Source organism: Gastrolobium bilobum, unplaced genomic scaffold, assembly GCF_033153095.1.
Source record: "Gastrolobium bilobum isolate Gb01-03AN ecotype WA unplaced genomic scaffold, APGP_CSIRO_Gbil_v1 utg3781, whole genome shotgun sequence".
In the NCBI taxonomy this organism is placed as follows: Eukaryota; Viridiplantae; Streptophyta; class Magnoliopsida; order Fabales; family Fabaceae; genus Gastrolobium; species Gastrolobium bilobum.
Window position 1 is genome coordinate 136,451 of NW_026896623.1, and position 24,395 is coordinate 160,845.

At 33.3% G+C, this 24,395-nt stretch overlaps 1 protein-coding gene and 1 pseudogene across 1 annotated transcript; one reads left to right on the plus strand and one right to left on the minus strand.

Moving 5' to 3' along the window:
- Positions 1–8,830: 8,830 nt before the first annotated feature.
- LOC133301092 (zinc finger BED domain-containing protein RICESLEEPER 2-like) lies at positions 8,831–9,546 on the minus strand. The gene is made up of 2 exons (XM_061500697.1): positions 9,150–9,546; positions 8,831–9,069 (listed from the first exon to the last, which is right to left on the minus strand). Exons 1-2 carry the CDS (start codon positions 9,544–9,546, stop codon positions 8,831–8,833), a joined length of 636 nt encoding a protein of 211 aa, XP_061356681.1.
- Positions 9,547–15,077: 5,531 nt separating this feature from the next.
- LOC133301094 (uncharacterized) lies at positions 15,078–18,754 on the plus strand (annotated as a pseudogene).
- Positions 18,755–24,395: the final 5,641 nt, after the last annotated feature.

Here is a 24,395-nt window from a genome sequence, read left to right on the forward strand (position 1 = left end):
TATAAGATGATGAATTAATTCTAATATTAAAATTAATAAGTATTATATTTATTATTTTTGAAATATTTTAATCGGTTTATCGCTTCGCGACTAGTCTGATTCGAGATGGGTCCCGGGATTAAGACTTTAAACCCCACCCAAAGACGGTATTGGGAAGGCTCGAACATATATTCTCACCCCTACCTGCTCAATTTCCTGATTTCAACTGAACTACCATCATTTGGTTAAATAAGTATTATATATAAGTAATCGTGTAAGGATTTTCATTATTCACCTTTGACCGCGAAGGACTAATTGATGGTAATTTAGACATACACAGACCGTGACTTTGAACTGGTCGATGTAAATGATTAGTTAAAAATAATTTGTTTACAATAGAAGTATCTCCTATGTTCATAATTTATTTATCTTAAAAGTTTAAAATGTTAAAATAGATTTTATCACTAAAAAGGCGAAATATTAATATATTTTGGAAAAAATATATTTTGTTTGTATATTTTATGCCTTAGAAGCTATTAATTCTTGAAATTACATCATTATCTCTTTTAGTCGCATCTTCGGTGCTTCATTCTTCCTAAAAATAATTGTTAACCTATCCTAACAAGTTATCCTAAACTATTTTTAATAACATCCTCAACCAATAAAATGATCCTTCATTTCCCGTTAATTTTTTCTTGAAGTTGTCTTCGAACTTCCAATTAGTTATGCTATAATTTTTAAATTAAGGACTGAAAAATTGGGGGATCCAAACATGTAATTCGCATTGAACACTTGAGAAGAGTATATTAGAGATAAGGTATTCTCGTTGAAAACAAGTGAAACCATCATTAACAAGGTTAACATCAAAGAGAGCAATGGCGGACGGACATTGGTGACTGTGTCTGCACATGCAGACACAAAACTTGAGATTTTTTTTTTCTTTGGTTTAAGTGGAGGAGAAATCGTACGATGTGTTAGGTAAATATCCTAAGAAGCATATATATAAATAAACACTATTTTATTACGATTAAACTTAAATTAAACTACCAGTGCCGTAAATATCCTAAGAAGTGATGATTGGTTTAACTCATGCATATGCTAACTTATGTTGAACTGATATATTTGGTAAGATTGATGATGAAGATATAATGCAATATTTTTAAAGAATGAAGAATCGAAGAATGCTTTTGTGATCATTCTATTGTAATAGCTTAGTTGACTCTTGATTATTATTTTTTTATGTTAAGTTAAAGTTTTCTTTTCTTTTCTTGTTTATATTTTTTTAATACATTTAAATTTTTCTTTAAAAAAAATCTTCGGAGGCACTGCCCCCGAACCCTCGCCTTAAGTGTGCACCCATAAAAAAAAAATTATGGGTCCGCCACTGAAAGAGAGGGTGGGGGTAAAGCTGAGAAAGACAGGTTAAGATGAGGACTAGTTTTCACTTCTTTTGGTGGAGTGGTGAATTGAATTTACAAGCCAGTATTATATAGACAAAGGGCATTGTCTTGACCCTTCTTTAATTCATCGGTGTCTGTTGACATCAACTTTACGGAAAGAAAAAGGTTAGAGATGAACATTATCTGATAAAACGCCTCTGATTTTGTTTGGGTTTAGATAAACTCCACCTTGACAAGATCGAGATCGGGATATACGTGTTATTCAACTCTGCCTTCGCTTTTGATTTCAAAACCTTTTAATCATTACATTCTTAACAGATATAGAAAAGAAGTGATGAAAGTTTGAGGAGGATCTTCATCCTAATTCTGCGTATTTTTATACCCCATGCTTTTATTTATTACCCGTCACTTGCATTTTTATAATTTTTTTTTGGTGGTGGTCACTTGCATTATTATCTTAGTCATTGTAATCAATACATGCCAATGATGCATTACACTAAACCCATCCCAACCTCGGAGTTTGTACTGTATCAATTAATTAACATATGTTATATAATTAGTTGGGCTTGTAAATAAATAAATAAATAAATATATATATATATATATATATATATATATATATGGAAAATATTTGTCATTTAAAATGATGTAATTTTGTATCATTTTAGATAAAACGATGTTATTTGGTGTATATTTTTTTATATTCTCTCTCCTCCGTAAAATTAGGAAGAGAGAGAAAATTGAGGAGAAAGAATATAAAAATTTACTAATTATACATCAAAACGTTTTATTTAAAATAACACAAAGTTATGTTTTTAAAATGATAAATATTTTTTCATACATACATATATATATATATATATATATATATATATATATATATATGGCTTATCGTTTCTCAAGGTGCTTGAGATAATTTTATCTCCAGCTAGTAAATCATAACCGTACAAAGATAGATCAATGATAATATAGGAAGAGACAGAAAAAGAGAATCATAACCATTCAAAGATGAATCAATTAATATAAGGAAATAAATAAATAAACGACGTAGTTTTGGTGTAGCCAGAGATAAATTTATCTTAAGCTGCTTGAGAAATGTTTTTTCCATATATATATATGAGAAAAATATTTCTTAAGTCACTTGAGATCAATGGCAAACCCAGGTGGTTGCCATGTGTGATTCAAGTCAAGTAAAAAAAATAAAAATAAAAATTGAAAGAAAAAAGGTAAAGAGTGGAGGAGAATCACATGAGATTTTTCACATATTTTTGTGAAACAAAACTGGCCAACTTTGGATCAAATAGACATCGATAAAGATGGATTTTTGATCGATTAACCCCTACAATTATACTATATTTTACAAATGTCTTTTCGTGGTGTTTATTTATTTTTAGAGAAAAGTTCACCAATGCCCTTGTAGTTTGTTTTAGAATCATCTATGCCTTGTATTTTTTTATCACATATGCCCCTGTGATTTGTAAAAAGTAAAAAAACCACAGGGGCATATGTGATAAAAAAATCACAGGGCATAAGTGATTCTGGAGTAAACCACAAGGGCATTGGTGAACTTTTCCTTATTTTATAATTATTATTATTCATTATTTCCTTAAAATTTTGGTTGATTCATTAAAGCTTTATTTTTGAAGTGGAAGAAAAAATTGGATCATAATTATGATCTTTAAAAAAAAGCGGGGGCGGCGCCCCTGAACTCCTGCCCTAAATGTCAGACACATAATACAAAAAAAAAAAAAAAAAAAAATTGTGCAGACATAAAGAAAATTTCCTGAGTCCGTCACTGCTTAGATAACCTTATCTTTTGTTATCCCAAACTTACACTCTCTCTCCTCATAAGAAATAATCATTTCAAAAATTTAAGTTGTTTAGGTGAAATTTACTAAATAATTTTTATAGTAACAAAATAAATGTGGGGGAGTTCTGGACAAAGAAGCATGGACACTTGTAAAAACAGGGAGAGTCGTGTCCGACACGCTCCAACACGGCAACACGCTCCGACACGGTGTCGGACACGCGGTCAACTTTTTTCAACACGTTGACCATTCTGACACGGTCAAATGGCATTTTTCGTAATTTTTTTTTTAAAAAAAATTTAAAATTAAAATATATTAATAAAGCTTTCACCTGATCATATCAATTTTATTTTTTTGTCTTTTTTCCCCTTAAGTAGATAAGAGATCATCTCAGTATCATTGTTGTCAATTCCTATCACGCTCTTGTTGTATCTCCTTGTCTTTGATGTCTTTCTCTAATATGATTTGATCTCTCTATCTGATATTATATATATCTCTCATCTCAGTTCTTATTTTTTTTATTAAAGCTTTCATCTTTATAACGTGTTGATGGGTATTATTAATTTAGTTTTATTTTTTTGTTAAATTATTAAATATTAAATGAAATATACAGTATATAAATTAAAAATATTATTTAATATTAAAATGTGTCTCAACGTGTCGAAATCCATAATTTTTTATGATTGACGTGTCGGAGTGTCGTGTCGTGTCACGTATCGCGTGTTATATCGGTGCTACATAAATTTTGGACTAGTATGACATGTTTTTTCTCCTTGCGTGCTGGTTCTTTTGGAGCCGGAGCAATAAATATTGATGAAGAATATCTTAGATATTAGAGGTTGCACACATGCTAATAGCGAATTACATAGGAAACATAAAGATATACCGGCAGGCCCAGACCCAATTAGTATAACTCCGTGGATGTCACCAAGGTATGGGTGGACAAGCTCACCTTTGATAGCGCATCAAACATCATTTCGAAGCAAGCTGGATTTCATTGGTTTTTATAACCCGTTAGATGTAAAACTGTGGGCCACTCTTATTGCGTTGAGTTGGAAAGTGAAGCATTAAATTAATTCCAACCTTAACTATTTACTAAATTGGAAAGTAAACGGTTATTGATTAACGTAAATAATTTAAAGGTTTGTGATTAAGACTTACGTCGAAAGGAAAAGCTAATGAAGGGAAATGAAGAAAATGTAACGGAATAGTTACGGTGTGTTTGGAGCACTAGATAAGGAGAATAGGATATAATAAAATATTTTATCTTATTTTTATCAGTTGTTTGTTGAGCTCATTGGATTGCATAAAATTATCAAGTTGGCTTACATTATCTGGTTGAAAGCCTAATAAGTTATCCTAAAGGAGGAGGTGATTTAGTGTGGGCCTGGACTTTATAGTCCTTGACCAAAAGTGGAAAAAAGAGAGGCGTGAGATGACATTTAAATAAAAGAGAGGGATTGAAATGTAATTTTTTTTGCCTTTTTTAGAAAGGTGCACCCAAAGAAGTGTGGGCCGGCCCTATATTAAAAAAATCCCTAAAGGAGACCTTGGGTTAGCATTTGATCGGATAGGACAGTGAAAAAGAATAAATTATTATTCCAAAGCATCTCTTAATGCTCATCTCTCCGTGGGACAATAATTCCAATCTAAATAGCAATGACAACATCGCTGCCTCCTTCCTCGTCGATGATGACGATGGTGATGTTGGACTTGGACCTCTTCCTTTCCCCATCCTCCAAACGATGTCGTGTGGCTTCGTCGCCAACGTCTTGAATTTCTTCTTTCAATTCTCAAATTTTTTTATATTTTATTTTGAATTATAAAAAAGGTGATTGTTGTACCTATGTCTTCATTGATCTGTATCTCTGTTTTAAGAACTGGATATCAGCTTGGGATTGCTTCTGCTGATTAGGTTTCTCAAGATTGAGTGATGGTTGGATTTGAATGTTTTCCACTGAGGGGTATTTTACTATTTGATTTCTCTCCCCCCTTGAGTTTATTTTTTATCACTTGAGTCGTGCCAACCCCTTCTTAGGGCATGATGCGAAAGGTTATGCTTTTTTTCAAATGTTGTTTTACTGAGGAGAAAATACATTTTTTTGGATCAATCGACTTTCTCAAAAAAGGAGTTAAAAAATGTTGGCCTTAGGATCATTTTTTCTTTATGATAAATGCTTGTAAAATCAGCGAGTTACAGTGCTTGTTTTGTTTCTGAGGTATTTGAAGGATCTCCTTGTATTAAAGTTTTGTCTTATTTGTTTAATTCTCGTTTATGTCTTGCATTGTGTTCATTTATAACTCCTTAGCCATCAAATTTTGGAGCTGCCCTGTAAGCATGCAAGCTTTGAGGATGCTTATAGTGTAATGATTGTAATCTATTGTTGGGGTGAGCCGAATATAATAGCATATATGATATCAAAGATTCTGAAGATTGTCTTCTGCTTTCTAAATTATTTTAATTTTTTTCCTTTTTGTTTTCTGATGGGCCACTGTTTGTTTATAGACGTAAAAAAATAAAGAAGAATCAGGCCCAACAGCAGCAACCCAATGGAACGGGAATAGGTCAGAATTTAAGGGAATTAGTGGAACAAACAGAAAATAAGTCTGTTAGTAAAATGGCCACATGGAATGCACTGAATGGAGAAGAGGAAATCAGAGGAAGAGGTGCTGAGCAGTTAGTTATAAGTGTGGAAATGCGGAATAGGAAAAATGGAGAAAAAAAGTTAATAAAGGAATTTGGGAAAGGGAACTCAATAAAGATAGGTCTGTTTCTTCGTTGAGGGAGCTAGTCCATTAGTGTTGTTTTTACTATATTGAGTTGTTCCTTTCTGTATTAAGTTGTTCCTTATTTATCAGAGACTTAGACTATCTCATCTTGTTAATCATTTATGGTGTTGTTAATGATGTCTTACTATTTTAGACCATTAATGATTCAGTATTTGGACCCTTTTTGGTGATATATATATATATATAAACTATACTTATATTTTTATATATATAAACTATACTGTTTTAATTTGGTATCATCAATTGGTATCAAAGCACTTGATCTTGAGAGTGCTCTGAATGGTTCGGCCAAGAATGGAGTCTAGAGTTGATGAGCTTGAACAAAGGTTGATAGCGATGGAGCAACAAAATATGGGAGTTTTGGGGAAGTTAGGTGGGTTGGAGACATTGATGAATCAAGTGAACATTACGCTCATGGAAATTTTGCATAGAATGACCTATCTGGGTATAGAGAATCTTCTTAGAAATGGTGGAGACAATATCGAGGGTGATGGAGCAATGGGAGCGATAGGAAACAATGGTCAAGGTAGAGAAGACGAATGCAGAAGAATAGTAAAAGTACCTTACTTCTCGGGGAAGACCCTTACAGCTGGCTATACCGTGCTGAACGGTACTTTTGCATTAATAGGATTCCTATTGATGAACAAGTAGAAACAACAGCAGTATGTCTGGAAGGGAGAGCCCTAAATTGGTTCCAGAGGTGGGAACAAAGGAATCCTACTATCACCTGGGTTGAATTTCGCGCAGCTATCTTAGAACGATTTCACCCATCTTCGTCCGACAATCCATAAAAGGCACTTATGTGTCTTTGATAACATGGATCCATCGTTGAGTATAGGGAACAATTTGAGCTCCTATCAGAACCACTCAGGCACGCGGATGAGGCGGTAATGCAAACAACATTTTTTAATGGGTTACGTTAAGACATTCGCGCAGAAATCAAATTGCATGACTTGGGTGATATTGGGCGAATGATGACGGTGGCGAAGAGGGAAGAGGAGAAAGAAGTGGTGCGAACCTGGACTAGGCCTCTTAATGGACGTGTGGATGGCAGGTCTACGAACGGTGGTGGAAGCTATCAACGGACGACTTTGTTTAGTAGAGTGGCAAATGGAAGAAACTCAATGAACAAGCCCAATAATCAGGGAAACCAAACTAGGCCAACCAACTTAGGCCCAAATAATGCAAACCCATCAAATGTGGGTGGGTGGGAAATAGAGTTGGGTCATCAGGAAGTCTCGACACAGCCACTTCTAGTGAGGGGAATGCGAGCGTGATTGGATGAAGCCCTACCGAAAATGAAGGAGCACGTGGCGTGAGGTATCGACGACTATCGCCAGAAGAGATGATCGAGAAGAGGCAGAGGAACTTGTGCTTTAGGTGTGATGCACCCTATTCACCAGACCATGTTTTCCAACAAGCGCATCTCAACATGATGTTGGCAGGAACAGGGGACCAGAACATAGACGAAGAGGAAGAAGGAGCCAACGACGAGGGTGCAGTGGAAGGGGAGGCACTTCGGTTGAGTGTTCACAGCATTGTGAGACTCACATCGAACAGGTCGCTGAAGTTATGGGGCGAGATTAAGGGTAGAAAAGTAGCAGTGCTTATTGATATAGGTGCGTCGCAATTTCCTAGCAGCTTAGGTGGCAACAAAGCTTCAAATTTTGGTGGATGGCCAATGTATGCATACAGAGATTATGGGTGATGGGAACAAGTTAAACAACCAAGGAATTTTTCGATGGCTGCAACTTGATTTACCTAATATAACCTTGACTCAAGACTTCTTCGTATTTAAATTGGAATAGGTGATGTAATTTTGGGGTATTCTTGGCATGAGGGATTGGGTGAAATTTGAGCTAACTTTAAGGAATTAGTTCTCAGAGTACCTTGTGGTCTAGCTATGGTTGTACTCAAAGAGGACCCTCAATTATCCAAAGGAAAATTTTCCTTTAAGAGTTTGAACAAGATATGGAAAAAAAAGGAAGATAATTTTTATGTGGAGCTGAGGATTGTGAACATGAGGGAAGAGAACAACACTGGAAAGTCAGAAGTTGTCTCCAAGGTATTGCAACAGTTTCCTGAAGTTTTCAAATAGCCTAATAGTCTGCCCCCAACAGGGTTTGTGACCATTGAACTTTGCTTAAGGAAAAGGGAAAAATACCCAATATACGACCATATTTATACCCTTATTATCATAAGGAAGAACTGGAAAAATTTGTGCAGGAAATGTTGGCGGCGGGGTGGATTCGTCCCAGTCCTAGTCCCTTCTCAAGCCCAATAATTTTGGTTAAAAAGAAAAATAGAAGTTGGAGGTTTTGTGTTGATTATGGAGCACTAAATCATCTAACTTTTTCGGATAAATTCCTTTTTCCCGTGATCGATGAATTGTTGGATAAGTTAGGGGCTAAAATCTTTTCAAAGCTGGATTTGAAATCGGGGTACCATCAAATAAGGATGAGGGGGGAGGACATTGAGAAAACAATGTTTATGACTCATGAGGGACATTATGAGTACCTCATGATACCTTTTGGCTTAAGGAATGCACCTTCTACATTCTAGTCACTCATGAATGTAGTGTTCAAACCATTTCTGTGCAAGTTCATTCTGGTTTTCTTTGATAATATCCTTATTTATAGTAAGGATGAACAAACACATTGGAAACAGCTGAGACAGGTGCTGGAAGTGTTAAAACATAATCAATTTTCAGCAAATTCGAAGAAATGCAACTTTTCTCAAAAGAAATTGGAATATTTGGGTCATATAATATCAGGTTCAAGGGTAAGGGCTAACCCCTCTAAATTGGAAGCTATTCAGAAATGGCATGTTCCCATTAATCTAAAAGGGTTGCCTTTACATGTTTTCCTTTACATTTTCCATCTTTTGATCATGTGTATAAGCATCAATCTTTTTATGACAAAAAGACAACGTAGTAAACTTAATGCGAGGATCAAGAACAGCTTCTAGTGAAAGCACATCACTATACTCTTCACAATATTTTTGAAACTTCCTCATCATCTTATTAGCCAGGCTACTTACAAACACATCTTCATCATTACTCATACGAATGAGAACACGTTGAATTTTCCAAACTTGTAGAAAATACAAGTTAGAAGTAGGATAAGAAGTGACATCAAATTAGTGATCTCACAAAATGGTTGCAAGAACTGACAAAGAATTTCCAACTTATTCCATTCTTCTTCTGAAGGACAATACATGTAATTTTTATCACTCAATTGAAGAATTGCTAACTCACGCCTGAATTTGAGAGCACGATCAAGCATTTCATAAGTGGAATTCCATCTAGTAGGTACATCCGCTATCAAAGTAGTTGTAGTGTTCTCACAACCAACTTGTTCAATGCACTCCTTAAATTTGATCATTCTCGATTCTGAGTCTTTTATATATTTAACACTCTTTCTAATCCAAGACAAGGCATCATTTGCAAATTTTACTCCATCTTGAACAATCAAATTCAATATATGTGCAGAATAATGCACTTTAAAAAAGTTCTCATCACATAACAACAATTTTTGCATATTCAGTTGGCTTCTCAAAGTACCAGCCATAGAGTCATTTGCATATCCATTATTCAAAGTAATGGTAAAAATCTTCTTCTATTTCCCCCATTCCTTTAACAAACCAAGTACTTTATGAGTCAATTCAAATCTAGTATGAGGAGGAGGCATATGACAGAAGGCAATAATTGTACTGTTTAGCTTCCAATTTACATCAATGAAATGGGCAGTTAAGCAAACATAACCCTCAGTATTACAAGATGTCCACAAATCTGAAGTTAATCATATCCTATTTTTATAGCCTTCATTTTACCTTGCATGTCTAACATGACTTGACCAATATCTTCATGTTTAATTTGTGTGCATTTGTCAATGTGATATGCCTCCAGCATATATATGATTTTAAGCCAAAAAGAGAAAGAATCTTGATCAATCTTGGATAGAAAGAACTAGAATTGTTATTAAATGGATAAATCTCAATCAGAGATCTTGTAACTGATTTCCTTCTAATTTTGTAGGAAAACAGGACAAAAAGAAGCCCAAATTGGAAGTACAAATCTAAAGCCCCGCGCTACTGGCGTGGGTGTGGCGCTGACAGCGCCAGAAGCAATTTTCCATCCAAAACCTCCACGTTGTTAGCGTGACACCGGCGCTAGCAGTGCCAGCCATTCATACCAACCGCGCTGGCAGCGTGGTAACCACGCTAATAGCGTGAACCTGCAGTACTTTGAACAAAACTTCCACGCTGACAGCGTGGGATCCACGCTAGTAGCGTGGGAGGTACGTGAGAAATTCCTAAACAAATCTCAGACTGAATCCAAGAAGATTGGACCCAAGATACACGATATAGATATAATCAAGATTTCTAAGCAAGGCACAGAGTTTATAAATAGAGACTCAGACTCCCAGAGACAGACATCTTTGGCTGGAGAGAATTGTGAGGATCAAAGAATTGAGAGAATTCTTGGAGACTCGCGCTGGAGATCATGATTCTGCCAAAGTTGAAGAACGAAGACCATTGATCTTCTAGCCAAAGTTGAAGAACGAAGAACATTGATCTTCTATCTTCTTCTTCTTTTCTTTTTCGTTTATGAACAATTTTTATTCTTTTAATTTATTTAAGTCAGACATGAATATGTCTGGCTAATTTCTTTTTGTAGTTGTGATCACGGACCTGATGTGAATCCTTTATATTTTTTGAATTGTTTTTATAATTAATGTAGTTTATGTAGCTTTATTCTGCCTGTGTTAATTTTTTCATATCCTGGTTAGAACTGACCACTCTAATTATAAGGCTTTGAGGGTTAGGACTCACAATAGACATATTGGAGTTTTAATTTGGACAATGGTAGAATAACAATTTGTGCATGACCTAGACATAGGCTTACATAGATTGCAGACTTTTAATTCATTTGCTTAATGCTTAATTCAAGAGGAATTACTAGGACACTCGCATTCTAATTGGGTTAAAGGGTTGAAATCACTAAGACATTAGGGTTCAACTATTTAATAGAAAAATAATGAATTGTCTGAGTTACTAAATTACTTAGTTATAAATTGCAATTCAGGAATATAAAGGAGAATCGGAGGTGAAGTGTATCCTGGCTACATTCTTTTTACAATTTTACTTAATCTCATAATTTCTTGTTATTCTTGATATTCTTGCATGCGTTTGAATTTAATTGTTTTTAAACTTCTGTTTTTAAATTACGACAATCAATCAAATTCACAATCAAACCCATTTTTCTTCCAAATCAAAGGGAATAGTTAAATTAGTACTTGGTGCATTAATCCTCGAGAGAACAATCTTTACTTATCACTTTTATTACTTGAAACGAACGGTATACTTGCCGATTTCGCAACACATTGTGACGGTTTAAAGTAAACGTACTGCAAGTCTTACCATCAATCTTGTACTCTATCTTGCAACCATTGCATCTTGCCTTTTCATTCTCTTTTTCTCCTATTATTGTGAAATGTTTCCAGCAACGCGCTTGCCTTTTCCTAGGCTTTTTAAAAGAAGGTCCTTCTTCAACTTCCAATTCATCGCTTTCTGCATCAGCACCATTGCCCTCTTCAAGTAACGACAGGCTTTCCCCTCATCAAAGTTTAATATAAAACTACTATAGTGGAAATGGAAAAGATAATTTAAAATAAAAATTAGGGAACAAAAAAACTTTTTAATATAAAACTACTATAGTGGAAATGGAAAAGATAATTTAAAATAAAAATTAGGGAACAAAAAAACTTTTTAAACAATAGAAGAATAGTTACATATTTGAATCAACCATTTCAGAGACTTGAAGTCGAAGAGATGCCATAGATGAGAAGATTATAACTTTTTAATTTTGAAAGAAAAATTAAAAAACTTCTAACATATGATGAGAAGATAACAAAAATGATTCTCCATGAGCTAATTAGGGAGGTCATCTAACTGAAACGAAGACTGAAATAATACAACATAAGTGATAATCTTAAAGCATTATTGCTTAAGTGCTGTTGCGAAATTAATGGTTAACAATCACTCCCAATGTGACTTTCCAAAAAGAAGTAAAGAATAGAAAATACAAGCAAATTGGAGCATTTGAAAACCTCAAGTATTTAGATATTATAGAATACCTAATTATCTCCTTTCTTTAAAATGAATAATTCTGATAGTTTAGAACAAAATACTATTTCTACAAAAAAATATAACAAGTATTTTAATGGAGATACTAGAAAGGAAATGAGTCTGAGTTAATTCGAATGGGAGTAGAATGACAAATCTATTTCTCCATATTCTGTAAAATATTTCTTTTCCATATTTTATTCTATATTGTAGGTATAAACTAAAAAAAAAAACGAAAGAATTTTGGCATATTAGTATGAGAAAATATAAACATGGAAAATAAGGTAAAGAAATTTTACCATGGCAATGAAAATCAATAGGAAGGGACGAAGTTCGGGTATAAAATGTCCAAGATATCTCCAAAAAAAATGTCTAAGATGGATTATGCTTGGGCTTAAATTGATTATGCCTACATAGAATATTCAAGTAAAATGCTTGGCCCCATTTTTTAGCCTATTAAACCCTTTATGTTGTAACAAGCCTCCAGGCTTTTAAACATACTCAACTTATCAAGCCTTCATGCCATAGATGATATAAGATAGAATGAAATAAAATCATCGTTAGATAATCATGGAGATCACAAATAAAGTATCAATAAAAGTCTGACACAAGTTGTACAAGGAGAATCACTCTACAATGCTTTATCTATTTCTTACAGCCAATTTGTTTCAGTTCAATATTTGAATGCTTAATAAACCATCAAAGTAACTTTGCATAACTGGCATGATTCACCATAAATAACAAGTACGACTGGCTCCTCTTTGTGCAATGGAGGAAATAATAATCATAAAAAATCATTAAACCAAAGAAACGCAAAATATGCAACCATAATATGCACATGGACCGTTGTACTTGTTATGGTTAGAAAAGAAATTGTTTCAAACAGTTCAAGAGCTGAATTCAACAAACAAATTATTTTAATACATAAGAAGAATTCAAATCATAAAACAAAAAAGAAAAGAAAAACTTATACATTGTCTTATTTTGATTTAATAAATGCAATTTTATATCATTAAAATCAAATTTATGAGAAACCTGTGATTTTTTATTTGTCTTTTCTAACGCCCCTTTTCCTTTCTGAACATTATTCAATCAGAGGTGTGAAGATTGGAACTAGCAAAAATTGGATTCAAGAAACAAAAAGGGGTATGAAAAAAAATTTGATATAGAAATAAATTACCCACCTCAGGATCTCAATGTGCTCGATTTCTCCGGTAAACGAGAAGAACTCGTGAATCTCTCTCACCAACTAGATTTGAAACTTGCTACACATGAACCATTCTCGTCTGAAATAATCAAGCCAAACAAAAAACCCAGAAAGAGAAAACTAAATAAGGCTCCAATTATAAGAAGAAAAAAGAAAAAAGATGGGATTTTCAATTGAAGAAGAAGAAATAACTCTGCATTGCGATATCGGGCAATAGAAGTGAAAACAATGGAATCCAAAAAAAGAAAAACATATACCTGATTTGAAGAAATCAGATTACTATGCCACAACAAACAACACTTTCAACACCTTCAACCCAACAATAATGACTCTCACAAAATCTGGAATAAAAAAAATTATAACCCACGAGCCAACACCAACAAGTAAGGGTGATAAACGAATCAGGGGCCATTCAGGGGCCTTTGGCTCGGCTCGTAAAGGCTTGAGCTTACATGTCTAAAATTGGTTGTTGGTATGTATAAAAGCTCGTTTAGTAAAAAGGCCCCAGGCTCCAATTCAAAAGCTTGGTGGCTGGCCTAATATATTATTTTTTATTTTTATTTTATAGTTTTTATACTACTTGTAATATCCCTATGTTTCTCCTCAATCCATTTCAACCCATTTTATTGGTTAAACAGACTTTTTGAATGATTTTATTCTATATTATGATGTTTGGATATACATTGAATTTATGAATATTTATGAACTTACTAGTGTTGTTGATTGTATATTCTGTTTGGATAAATTTTTGTTGTCTTATCTTTTTTTAACAGGCTAAACCAGGCTTTTATTTTTTTGCAAATAAGTCAGGCCACAGGCCGACAATTATATTTATAACAGGTAACAGGCTTGGTCAGACTGACATATTTAAACACAGGCTTAGCCTTTTAAGACCAAAGCTCGGCTCGGCCCGTTAACACCCCTACCGACAAGAAGATTAGAAAAGAAGAAGAAAGGAAAAACCTTAAAGTCAAGATGAGTTGCGGAAGAGGAAGGGAAACGGTGGAAGAGAGAAGTGATGGTGTGGGTGGGTGAGTGAGTGAAATGCGACTGAGTTGTTTTCTTAGGGTTAGATAAGTGACGGTGTGGGTGGATAAGTCCATGAGTGGATCTTTGTTAGATTTTATTTTTTTAATTAAAAAAAAAAAGAGTAACCCGCGAGATAGCCTGTTTGACCCGCGGGTTGGCTCGTTTTTGTTCGAGCTGGATCGAGTTGGCAGCTCATTTTTACCAACCCAACCCAGCTCATTTTTTAAGGGGTTACGAGTCAACTCGATGGGTTGACTCTTTTTTGCCACCCCTAGATATGGTTCGAGAGACCACAGATCAGATCAAAATGATTAGAGATAAGTTGAAAATAGCTCAAAGTTTCCAAAAGAGTTATTATTATAGTAAACATTGACCCTCAAAATTTGATGAAGGAGATCATGTATTCGTAAGATTATCGCTTGTTATGGGTGTTAAGCGTGCTCTCGGAGTGCGAAAGCTGAGTCCTAGGTTTATTGCACCCTATCATATTATCAAGAGGGTGGAATCAGTTGCTTATCAGCTTGTCTTACCTCCGCATTTATCAAATCTTCATGATGTGTTTCTTGTTAGTCAGCTCCGAGGATATATTTCTGATGAATCTCATGTGGTTCAGCCCGATGATATTCAGATATGGGAGAATCTGAAAACTGCTATACGGCCATTACAAGTTATTGACAAAGTTTAAAATAAATTAAGAAGCAATAGTTCCTTGCAATTAAAGTCCAATGGGAAGACAGGATGCCTGAGGAGGCTACTCGAGAGCGGAAAGATGAGATTATCCAGCTATATCCTGCAAGGTATATTTATGATTTTGAGGGCAAAATCTTTTAAAATGTGGGGTGAATATATTAACCCACACTATCAAGTTATGTAAACAAGAAATCAAGCCAAGTTACAAGAGATCAAGTTTTGTTAATCAATAAGTTAAACAAGTATTCAAGAGTTAAGTAAGCTTTTGATGGAAATTATGACAAGTTAATCATGTGATTAACATGATTACGAGAATAAGGGTACAATTCATGTCAGATATGTCAATTAGGACCTAAATGTAATTATTTAGCAAGATTGTGGGTCAAAGTCTAAATGTAGGTAAGTTTAAGGACCATTTTGCAAATAAGTAAAACTTAGCTAAACTTATTTAGATGCAATAATCAAATTGTTTAGAGTGATCTTAGTTTATTCTAATTATGATTAGAATAATTTAATTAAATAAGTCAATATTCAAGAAAATATGAACCAATAGGATTCATTTTAACCTAAAAAGTCAAAGATGACTAACTTAAGATATCTAAGTTACTTAGTTGCACGGTTTTGCTTCCTCAGTCGGTCACCACCTCTTTCTTTCTTCTTATATATGAGGCTTCCTCGTTTCCTTCTTCTCGCATTGGCCGAACCACTATACAAGCTTAGAGTAAGCTTAGTTCTTTAGGTTTTAGCCATCAAATTATCTCACACCTTTGACAAGAAATGGTCTTTGTAACCTAGAGATTAACTTCCTAGCCTTTGTTTCCTTGGTGAGCATGAAATCCTTTGCTCTCTCATTCGACCTAAGTGCATCCATGGAGGGAATATGGGTTATTTTCAAGTTTGAAGCTTAGAAATTACTTTTAGGTCATTGTGAGTTCATTGGTGGTAAGTATATTGAATTTGATTGGTTAAAATTCAAGATACCAAAATTAGGTTTTCGTGGATATTTTGATGAAGTTTCATGGATATAATGACCATATATCGATTTGGTTTATTGTTGGTTATTGGTGTTTAAATCATTGAAAGTTGATTGAAGTGTTAATATGTAATAAACAAGCATGAATGATGGGTGTGTTTATAAGAGGTCATTCAGCCAAGTAAGGTTAATAAGTGTAGATAATATGTTTGATTAAATATTCATCTAGATTATTGATCTTTAATGACTATAAGGTGGATTGAACCAATTTTATTTGATTAGAAAACATGTAAGACCATACCCATTGAATTGTCCAATTCGACCATTTGGGGTTTTAAGTCATTATGAACTTAGTTTCATGTCAAGTAATGGGGTTATTGAACCTTAGATGTATTCATGTTGATTAAAGTAATTGGATGATACAAGAGAGCAAGAAAAATATATGGGTCTTCATATGATTGCTTCGGCCATTATGAGGAAAAGAAACCTAGGATGTTGTTTAATTTCAAGTGAATATTTAGTATCAAGTATCAAGTGTAAAGTAAGTTTTAGGTTTAAGAACATAGTTTGGCCTAGTATTCATATTTAGGTCATAATTTGCAAGATACTTTAGAAACAAGATGTAAATGTTTAAGACTTGTTTGAATGGCATGAATTGACAAGATTAAGTGTTGGAGTTATCATGTGAACCACTATGGAGCTAGTTTCAAAATTTGACATGTAAACATGTTGATTCCTTTAATTCCAAGTGACATGTATATGGTGGTTAATGATACATTTATTCATGACTTTAGTATGTAATCAAGAGATTTGACATTGAAAGATCAAGTTGCAAGTAAAGGATATTTTGGATAACTATTTGGATTTCAAGTTATTTTGCAAGGAAAGCTTTTGACAGGTAAGCTTTCGATTTAAGAGTTTTCTCCTACTTTGATTGTTCCACCATGTTCCAGGGGATGATGGTTTGGATGTTTGTATAATTGAATGTGTTAGATACTTAGTGTATATGCATTCATGTAGACAAGTATGTAAGATGATGTGATATAATTTATTTGATTAATGATTTGTCTGATTCAAGGTTCATGGCCACTAAACAATTTCAAGTATATGTCTCTATATAAAGGATATAAGCCTCAGAGGTATATGATAGTTTCCATATAAGGGAAACAAGCCTTTAAAGTATCTAATCCTTAGGGATTCAAGTCTTTGGATTATTTTGTTCGAAGGATACAAGTTCCTGTAAATTGCAAGTGTGTATGTTTTGCAAGATGACATGTTGTATGATATACTCTGTATTTGACCTTTCATGCAGGAAGTGAACTCATGGGTGGAGAATGCTCCATAAACCCAGAGTTTACTGAGATTGTGAATCTCACCCTGTTTGGGGATATATATTTCAGGTATTCCAGTAGCAGGGGAATCCTTTCAGGGCAAGAAGCCTGTGCAGGGTGGGTAGAGGATCTAGCTGGAGCAGATACTTAGCTTAGTATTTTGAGGATAATTGTATATCATGTTTTGTGAAGCATGAGATATTACGATCATGTACATATATATAAGGAAAATCTAAGCACATACAAAATATGATTCCCAAATGGGTTTCATGTTTGTCTTTTGAAAGAGATAAAATTATGTTATTTTAAGTAAAATAAAAATAATAGAGAATTATGGAGGAAGAAAATGGGTTTTTTCTAATTTAAATTTTAAATAAAAAATATTATTCTATATATTTCTTTTATTTAAAATAACACAATTTTATATTCTTTAAAATTACAAGCACTTACCAAAATTAAAATAAGGAAAGAGTAATTCACAATCACAGATAAGAGAAGACCAAAAACAAGGAATTAAAGAAAGGAAGTACCAACTTAACGTAGGTAAAAGAATGACTGATATTGCTTTCTATGATTACAAGTACCCCGAAAAGTGAAAACATGACCATCTGAATACACATGTGAAACACAAACAAAGAATCACCAAATAATCATAATAGCCATCATCGATCAAGCTCGCCCATCCCAAATATAGCAATGAACAAACACGAACGAAAAGCATAAATAGAGAACCAATCAATAAGACAATAGAGAAAAAAATAAAATCAAATAGATCCCGTCCGTCCACGAACAACAAGATTAAGGGCTGAGATGCTTCGTTCAATGTGGACGTATCATAACTCATAAAGTGTCATAAGCATGAATCTGAAAAAATCTTCGTAGACTTCTAAGCCAAAGCAATTGTTACGAAGGTTCCAGCAAGAGCAGTGGCTGCAATGAACGTTTTGCTGATAGAGAATGCAGCAGAGGGTTGTTCAGCCGCTGGTGGCTCTGGTGCTGGGCCGTTTGGGCCTGGTGCTGGGCCGCTTGGGCCTGATGCAGGTGGAGAAGAAGTGTTTGGGCTAGGGGCCTGAGATGGAGAAGTTGTTGAGGGTGCAGGAGAGGTTGTGGGAGATGGGGTTGGTGGAGGAGTTGAAGGAGCAGGTGTTGGTGGTGCTTGTGCTGGAGATGAGGTATTTGTGATTGGTGATGGGGCTGGTGCTGATTTGGGTGGTGGTGGTGGGGTTGTCGTTGGTGGTTGCGTTGGTGCTGCTACTGGGGCTTGTGCTATGCATGAGCTCGCCAAAAGCCCCATTATCACAAACACTTGGACTGCAGAAAAACCCATGTTATGGCTTCTAAAGAAGGAGAGAACAGAAAAACTATTTCGAGAGAAGGTAGGAAGTGAATGGAAGATGAAAGTGGAAAAGGAGAATATATAAAAAAAAAGTAGACACTGGACAGCGAATAATTGGTTAAGAACTCAAGATTCCTCCCGATATATGCCTATGTATGATTTTGTAATGTGCAAGAACAGCACTAACTACCTTATATTTATAGCGCATAATTTATTTTTATTTTTTTGGGTTGAATTTTTGGATTATAGCATATATTGTATAGAAGCGGTGTGTGATGTGACTTGCGAGTAATGGGTCAAATATCATGTTGATCTTTTCTTTCTTCGTGATTGTATAAATTAAACTATATGTGTTGTGACTTGTGAGTCAGATGTCGCTGTCTCTATGGCGATTTTTCCAGCCTCCTTGCTTCTATGCCCATTCTTATTTTCCCAGTCTGTCTTTCCGCGTTAACCTTTCTCACTCGGGTTGCAATGATGGACTGATTTGTTTGTAGCCGTACGATCGTGGATCAGGTCAGAACGCGCGGGTCCTTACATCACAGTAAACCATTTCAAAACAGAATTAATGTTTCTTGTACTATAATAAATAATTTTATTTGTTATATACATAAAAATATATAAATCTCACGTTAAAAACTTCATGTGGACCATATGAAGATAGTAGAAAAAAAAAAAAATATGGATTCCATATATTTTTATATACGTAAGAAATAAGACTATCTTCTATAACCATTGTTGTTAAAATCTCGATTTATCTTTACGATTTTACGTTTTTGCGATTTTTTTCATCAAAAAGATTTTACTAATATTCCAAACGTTCTTACATTTTTACGATTTTTTTACATTACGATTTTACGGTTTACGATTTTTTAATCCTCTTCCGATCTTACTTAAGATCTCAATTTTAACAACATTGCCTATAACATAATTAATCCCAACTTATAATTATGATTTCATTTTAATTTATTTATTTTTGAATTATTTGTAATGATGACATCCTTTATTATTTCCATCATTATTTTGACATCGTTTTATTTTTCAATTATCAATTTTATCATTAAATATTGGATTTCAAATTTCTTATGCAGTAGAAAATATTCTTATGTTATAGTCTTATAGATATATTTTGTGTGGGCTCACATCTATTAAAAAAAGAGTAAATATCATTTTTGATTTTCAGCAAATTTCACGATGCCCGCTTTAGTCACTAGCAAATAAAAAGGCTATTCGTGGTTCCTTAAAAATTCAAAATGGACCCATTTAGTTGAAATTGTGGTCCCTCATAAATTCAAAAAAGACCCATAATAGTCCCTCAAAAATACTAAAATGGGTCCACTTTGAATTTCTTAGAGACCACAAATAGCCTTTTTATTTACTAAGGACTAAAGCGGGTATCGTAAATTTTGCTGAAAATCGAAAATGGTATTTACTCTAAAAAAAATATATTACTCAAAAATCAAAGAATAACTAGTAGCAGGAAATAATTCTTCTACAACATGAAAAAATATTTTTCCTTAAATATTGTAGTTTAGTATTTCTATTTGAGATTATTTATCTCGAATGAATATATATATATATATATATATATATATATATATTAAAATAAAAAAATTCATCCTCAATATTAATTATTGATTTTTTTTATATTTAATAAGTTAAAATTATTAAATATAAATAAAATTAATGATGAAAATTGATAGTATAATTTAATTAGTTTTTCATTGCAACGGTTAATTTATATGATTTTTGTCTCTCTAATTCTTAAATATTTTGATAACTAGGGAGATAGAAAGAAGGACTATATAAATCAACCTTTGCAATGGAAAACAACCAACATGTTCACATTCCAACTGTCTCCAAATAAAATAACATATTTTAAAAGGAAAAATTGTGTAGTGCACTGCATGTCTCATTGTCGTGCTGTGGTGCAATGATAATGATGATTAAGGAAATATTTTAGTCGACCCTCGAAAAGCCGGAACCACAGGGAACCGAAGCTATTTTTATTAGAGGTGGCAAAGGTGGATGATCCACCTTCTCCGGTCATTAATTTGTCGAAAAACAACTTAACCTATTTTGTTTTGTTTTTGAAAGTAGACTAAAAAATTCGGTCTGCTCAACTCTCTTTAACAGGCTAGCCAAACTAATCTGTCCGAACTTATTTTATATTAAGGGAAATATTACTCTCCTTTCACATGAGGTAACTTATCTCATTTTCTCTCACTTCGATTTTCGCACCCTACTTTTTTTTTTTTCTTTTTTCTTACAATAATGAGACCCACTCATTTTCTCTCTACCACATAAGATAACTATCTTATGTGGAAGGAGATTAATAAAACCCTTATATTAATCCACCTCCACTTATTTATACTTCCAAAAAAATGAGTCAATCTTGCTTTTGAGATAAATTGAAAAGAGGAGTCTACCTCGTCACATTTAACTGATGTGGCGAATTGATCCGCCAAACTGTAATTTCAATAACAAAAGACGCGGTCCGAAAGCGAAAGGGTTAAGATGGGTCGTTTGACATAATGGGGAACCCAAGGTAATCATTGTCGTTCTTGGATGAAAATCGGGAGAGTCTTCTAATTTATTTTTAATTAAATGATCAACTAAGACCTGGCAAAAGCTGGCAATTATTTGATGATCCAATCATCCAACTAATATAAGCTTATTTGTACTTTGGCAATTCTTTATGTTTATCCAGTAATGATTAACTTGTAAGGTCGTTTGGTATAAGCCAAAAAAAAACAAAATTATTGGGAAATTTTTTTTGCCAAAATGTGATGAGAAATATTTTTTCACGAGTAAGTTATAAAAATGTATTTGATTGACCAAAATTTGTCCCAATAATATTTGATTAAGTTTATTGAATTGATGTTTGGTTAATTATTAAATAGTATTAGGAATGTGAGATTATTTTACAAAAATAATCCTACCTTAACTTTGCTCATAAAGATTGTACATAAAAAAGCAGGATTAATTTGATCCACATTATTTCGGTTACTTTTTTATTTTCCCGGACAAAAGACTATACCACCTAATCGATGGACTTTTTAACATGGTAGCCGTACAAGAGTTTACACGTAACAACAGAAATCGAACAAACATTTTAGGCGGAAAAGTTTTGCATTTATTACTACCAAATGTGACATTCTAATTCTCCCAACCATACTTTTCAAAGAATTCAAAAATAATCTGGTACCAAACGCCCGTAAAGTATATAGAAATTCCGGTTTTGCTAGTCCATCTGCAATAATATTGAATTCAATTTTAATTCATCATACGAAAATAAAACATTAATCATATAACCTAATTAATCATATAAAACCCCAATTGAAATCATCTCTACGTTCTTCAGTTACCCTAATTTAAATGGCAATAGACAAAGATTTGTTTTACCCTAGCAAGAAGCAACTGCTCATGGCTTATAAACCAGAGGGGTGGTTTAACTGTTAAAGTATATCTAATATTTGAACAGACACATAATTATGTATTTAAATTTTAGTTATATATATTAGTTAAGGGTTTTATTACTCTCATTCAACATAAGATAGATATCTTATGTTGTAGAGAGAAAATAGGTGGGTCCCACCATTACCAAAAAAAGAAAAAAAAGAAAAAGGTGGGGCACGAAAATCGAAGAGAGAGAAAATGAGAGATGATATCTCATGTTGAAGGAGAGTAATATTTCCCATTATTTAAAGTTAAACTGAGAAAAATTTTGGTGAACATCTCTTATTTTCAATGTACCAAGAAATTCGAGGAAATTTTGGTGAACATCATTATTATTTAAAGGAAATTGGCCACAGTCCAAGAAATTTATATGTAGTACAAAGGTGTGAACTTCGAAGCTTCCAAGCAAAGCTCAACGAGCACGACAAAATGCAAGGAGATGACCATATCCCACCAATGGGAATGCCCAGATGCCAACCATATGTCCTGTTAATAATCATATATTCGTCTTCATCTAGAGGTTTTTTTTTTTATTATTCTTTTTCAATTTCCCATTAGCATAGTGTTTATACAAAAATGTTTTATTGCAACTCCCTTTCATTTCATGATTAATAGGTATTTATCAAGGGAAAAGTGTTTTTCCTATAAGAAAAAATAAAGTTATTTCCCACAATTTTAAAATAATATTGTTTTGCGATTTAGAAAAAAATATAGGATATTTTAAAAATCTGCTTTTTTTTGTATTATAAATTTTATTAAAATATCTTTCATTTATTTTTTTTCAAACCTAAAAGATATTATTTTGATATGGTAGAAAATAATTTTATCTCCCAGAAGGAGTAACGTTAATCTCATTTATTGAAAGTATTAATTGACTCGATCTTAGATCAACGTACGACTTTTTTTGTTTGAAAAGGAGAATGTATTTTAAAAGTGGTAGAGAACTTGCTCTAGTATATAATTTACACCATTAGAGCAAAAACTAATGGGCACTTAACATGACTATCTTTCTAAGAAATTATTAAATGCATTTTTTGTGCTATTTTAATTCCCGTGGATCTAAAATTTATTCTAAATTTTTTTATTATCTAAACAGAAATTTACACTATGTTTGAATAAAGAATAATGTGGGCAACGAAAAAATTAGTGAGAAAAATGGGAATGAATTATCCTCTCTTTTTTTTTGGAGTTACCCAACCCTAATTACCTCTTTGAGGCGAGTTGGCTCCCTCCGGTATCGCCACAAGCTTCGACTCTTTGAGACGGCTATGAGACTAATCCGGAGTGCGGGGGTCAGTGATGGCTAAAGGTTCAGCCCCCTCCCCAAGAATGCATTCAGCGGGGAATTATCCTCTTTAGAAGTTTACAAATACGTTATACATTATAAGAGAAAGAAAAGAAGAGAAACTCTTTTTACCAAAAAAAAAAGAGAGAAGAGAAACTCAAGGTGATCTTCTTCTTTTTGCCTGCAAAGATCCAATTTTGTTTCCCCCCAAAATTAAAGTAGAATGGGGAGCGGGTTAATGAGAATTATAATAGTTGTATTCTTATCCTTTATAATGTAAATTCCAAACAAGACAAATAGAATTTCGTTCAATTTTTTATTGAACTTTTGAACAAGAAAATGATTTCGGTTCATTACTTTGTTTTCCTTTTCTATATTTTTACTTGTTCCGTTGATATTAGTAGTCCGGTTGAGATAATTTACATAAGGTTATAAGTTAAAATTTCAGTAACATTATCATATTAGCAACAAAAAAAAAAAAAACTTTTGTGCTCACGGCCGAAACCTCCACATTTCACGCTTAGCCAAATTCCTTGAGACTTGATCAGCTTCATATCAAAATATTCTAAGTCAGCCAATACAGCAACAAGCATATATTCTCACACGGTTGCAAATCTTTAATCTACACTTCAGATCAATCGTCATCCTTATCAAGCTTTAAATTTTCCATTTAGTGGAAAGAATTACTGATTATAAATCTAAGCAGACTTAACAACTAAGGTTGAGTTCATTCTCACAAAAGAGAGGAGAGACATACTAAAGAAATGATTGTGATGGAAAGTTAACAATTAATATTTAGATTATTTTTTATTTTTTCCAATATTTAATATTGTTTTTTTTTTATACATAATATTTATTATTGCTAATTGCTTATAAGTATTCTAAAAATAATTAACAAAACTTAAAAATAATTAAATAAAGCATAAGGGTAGAAATTCTAGCAAGAGTTACCGGCATAATAGAGAGAAATTCTTGCGTAAGA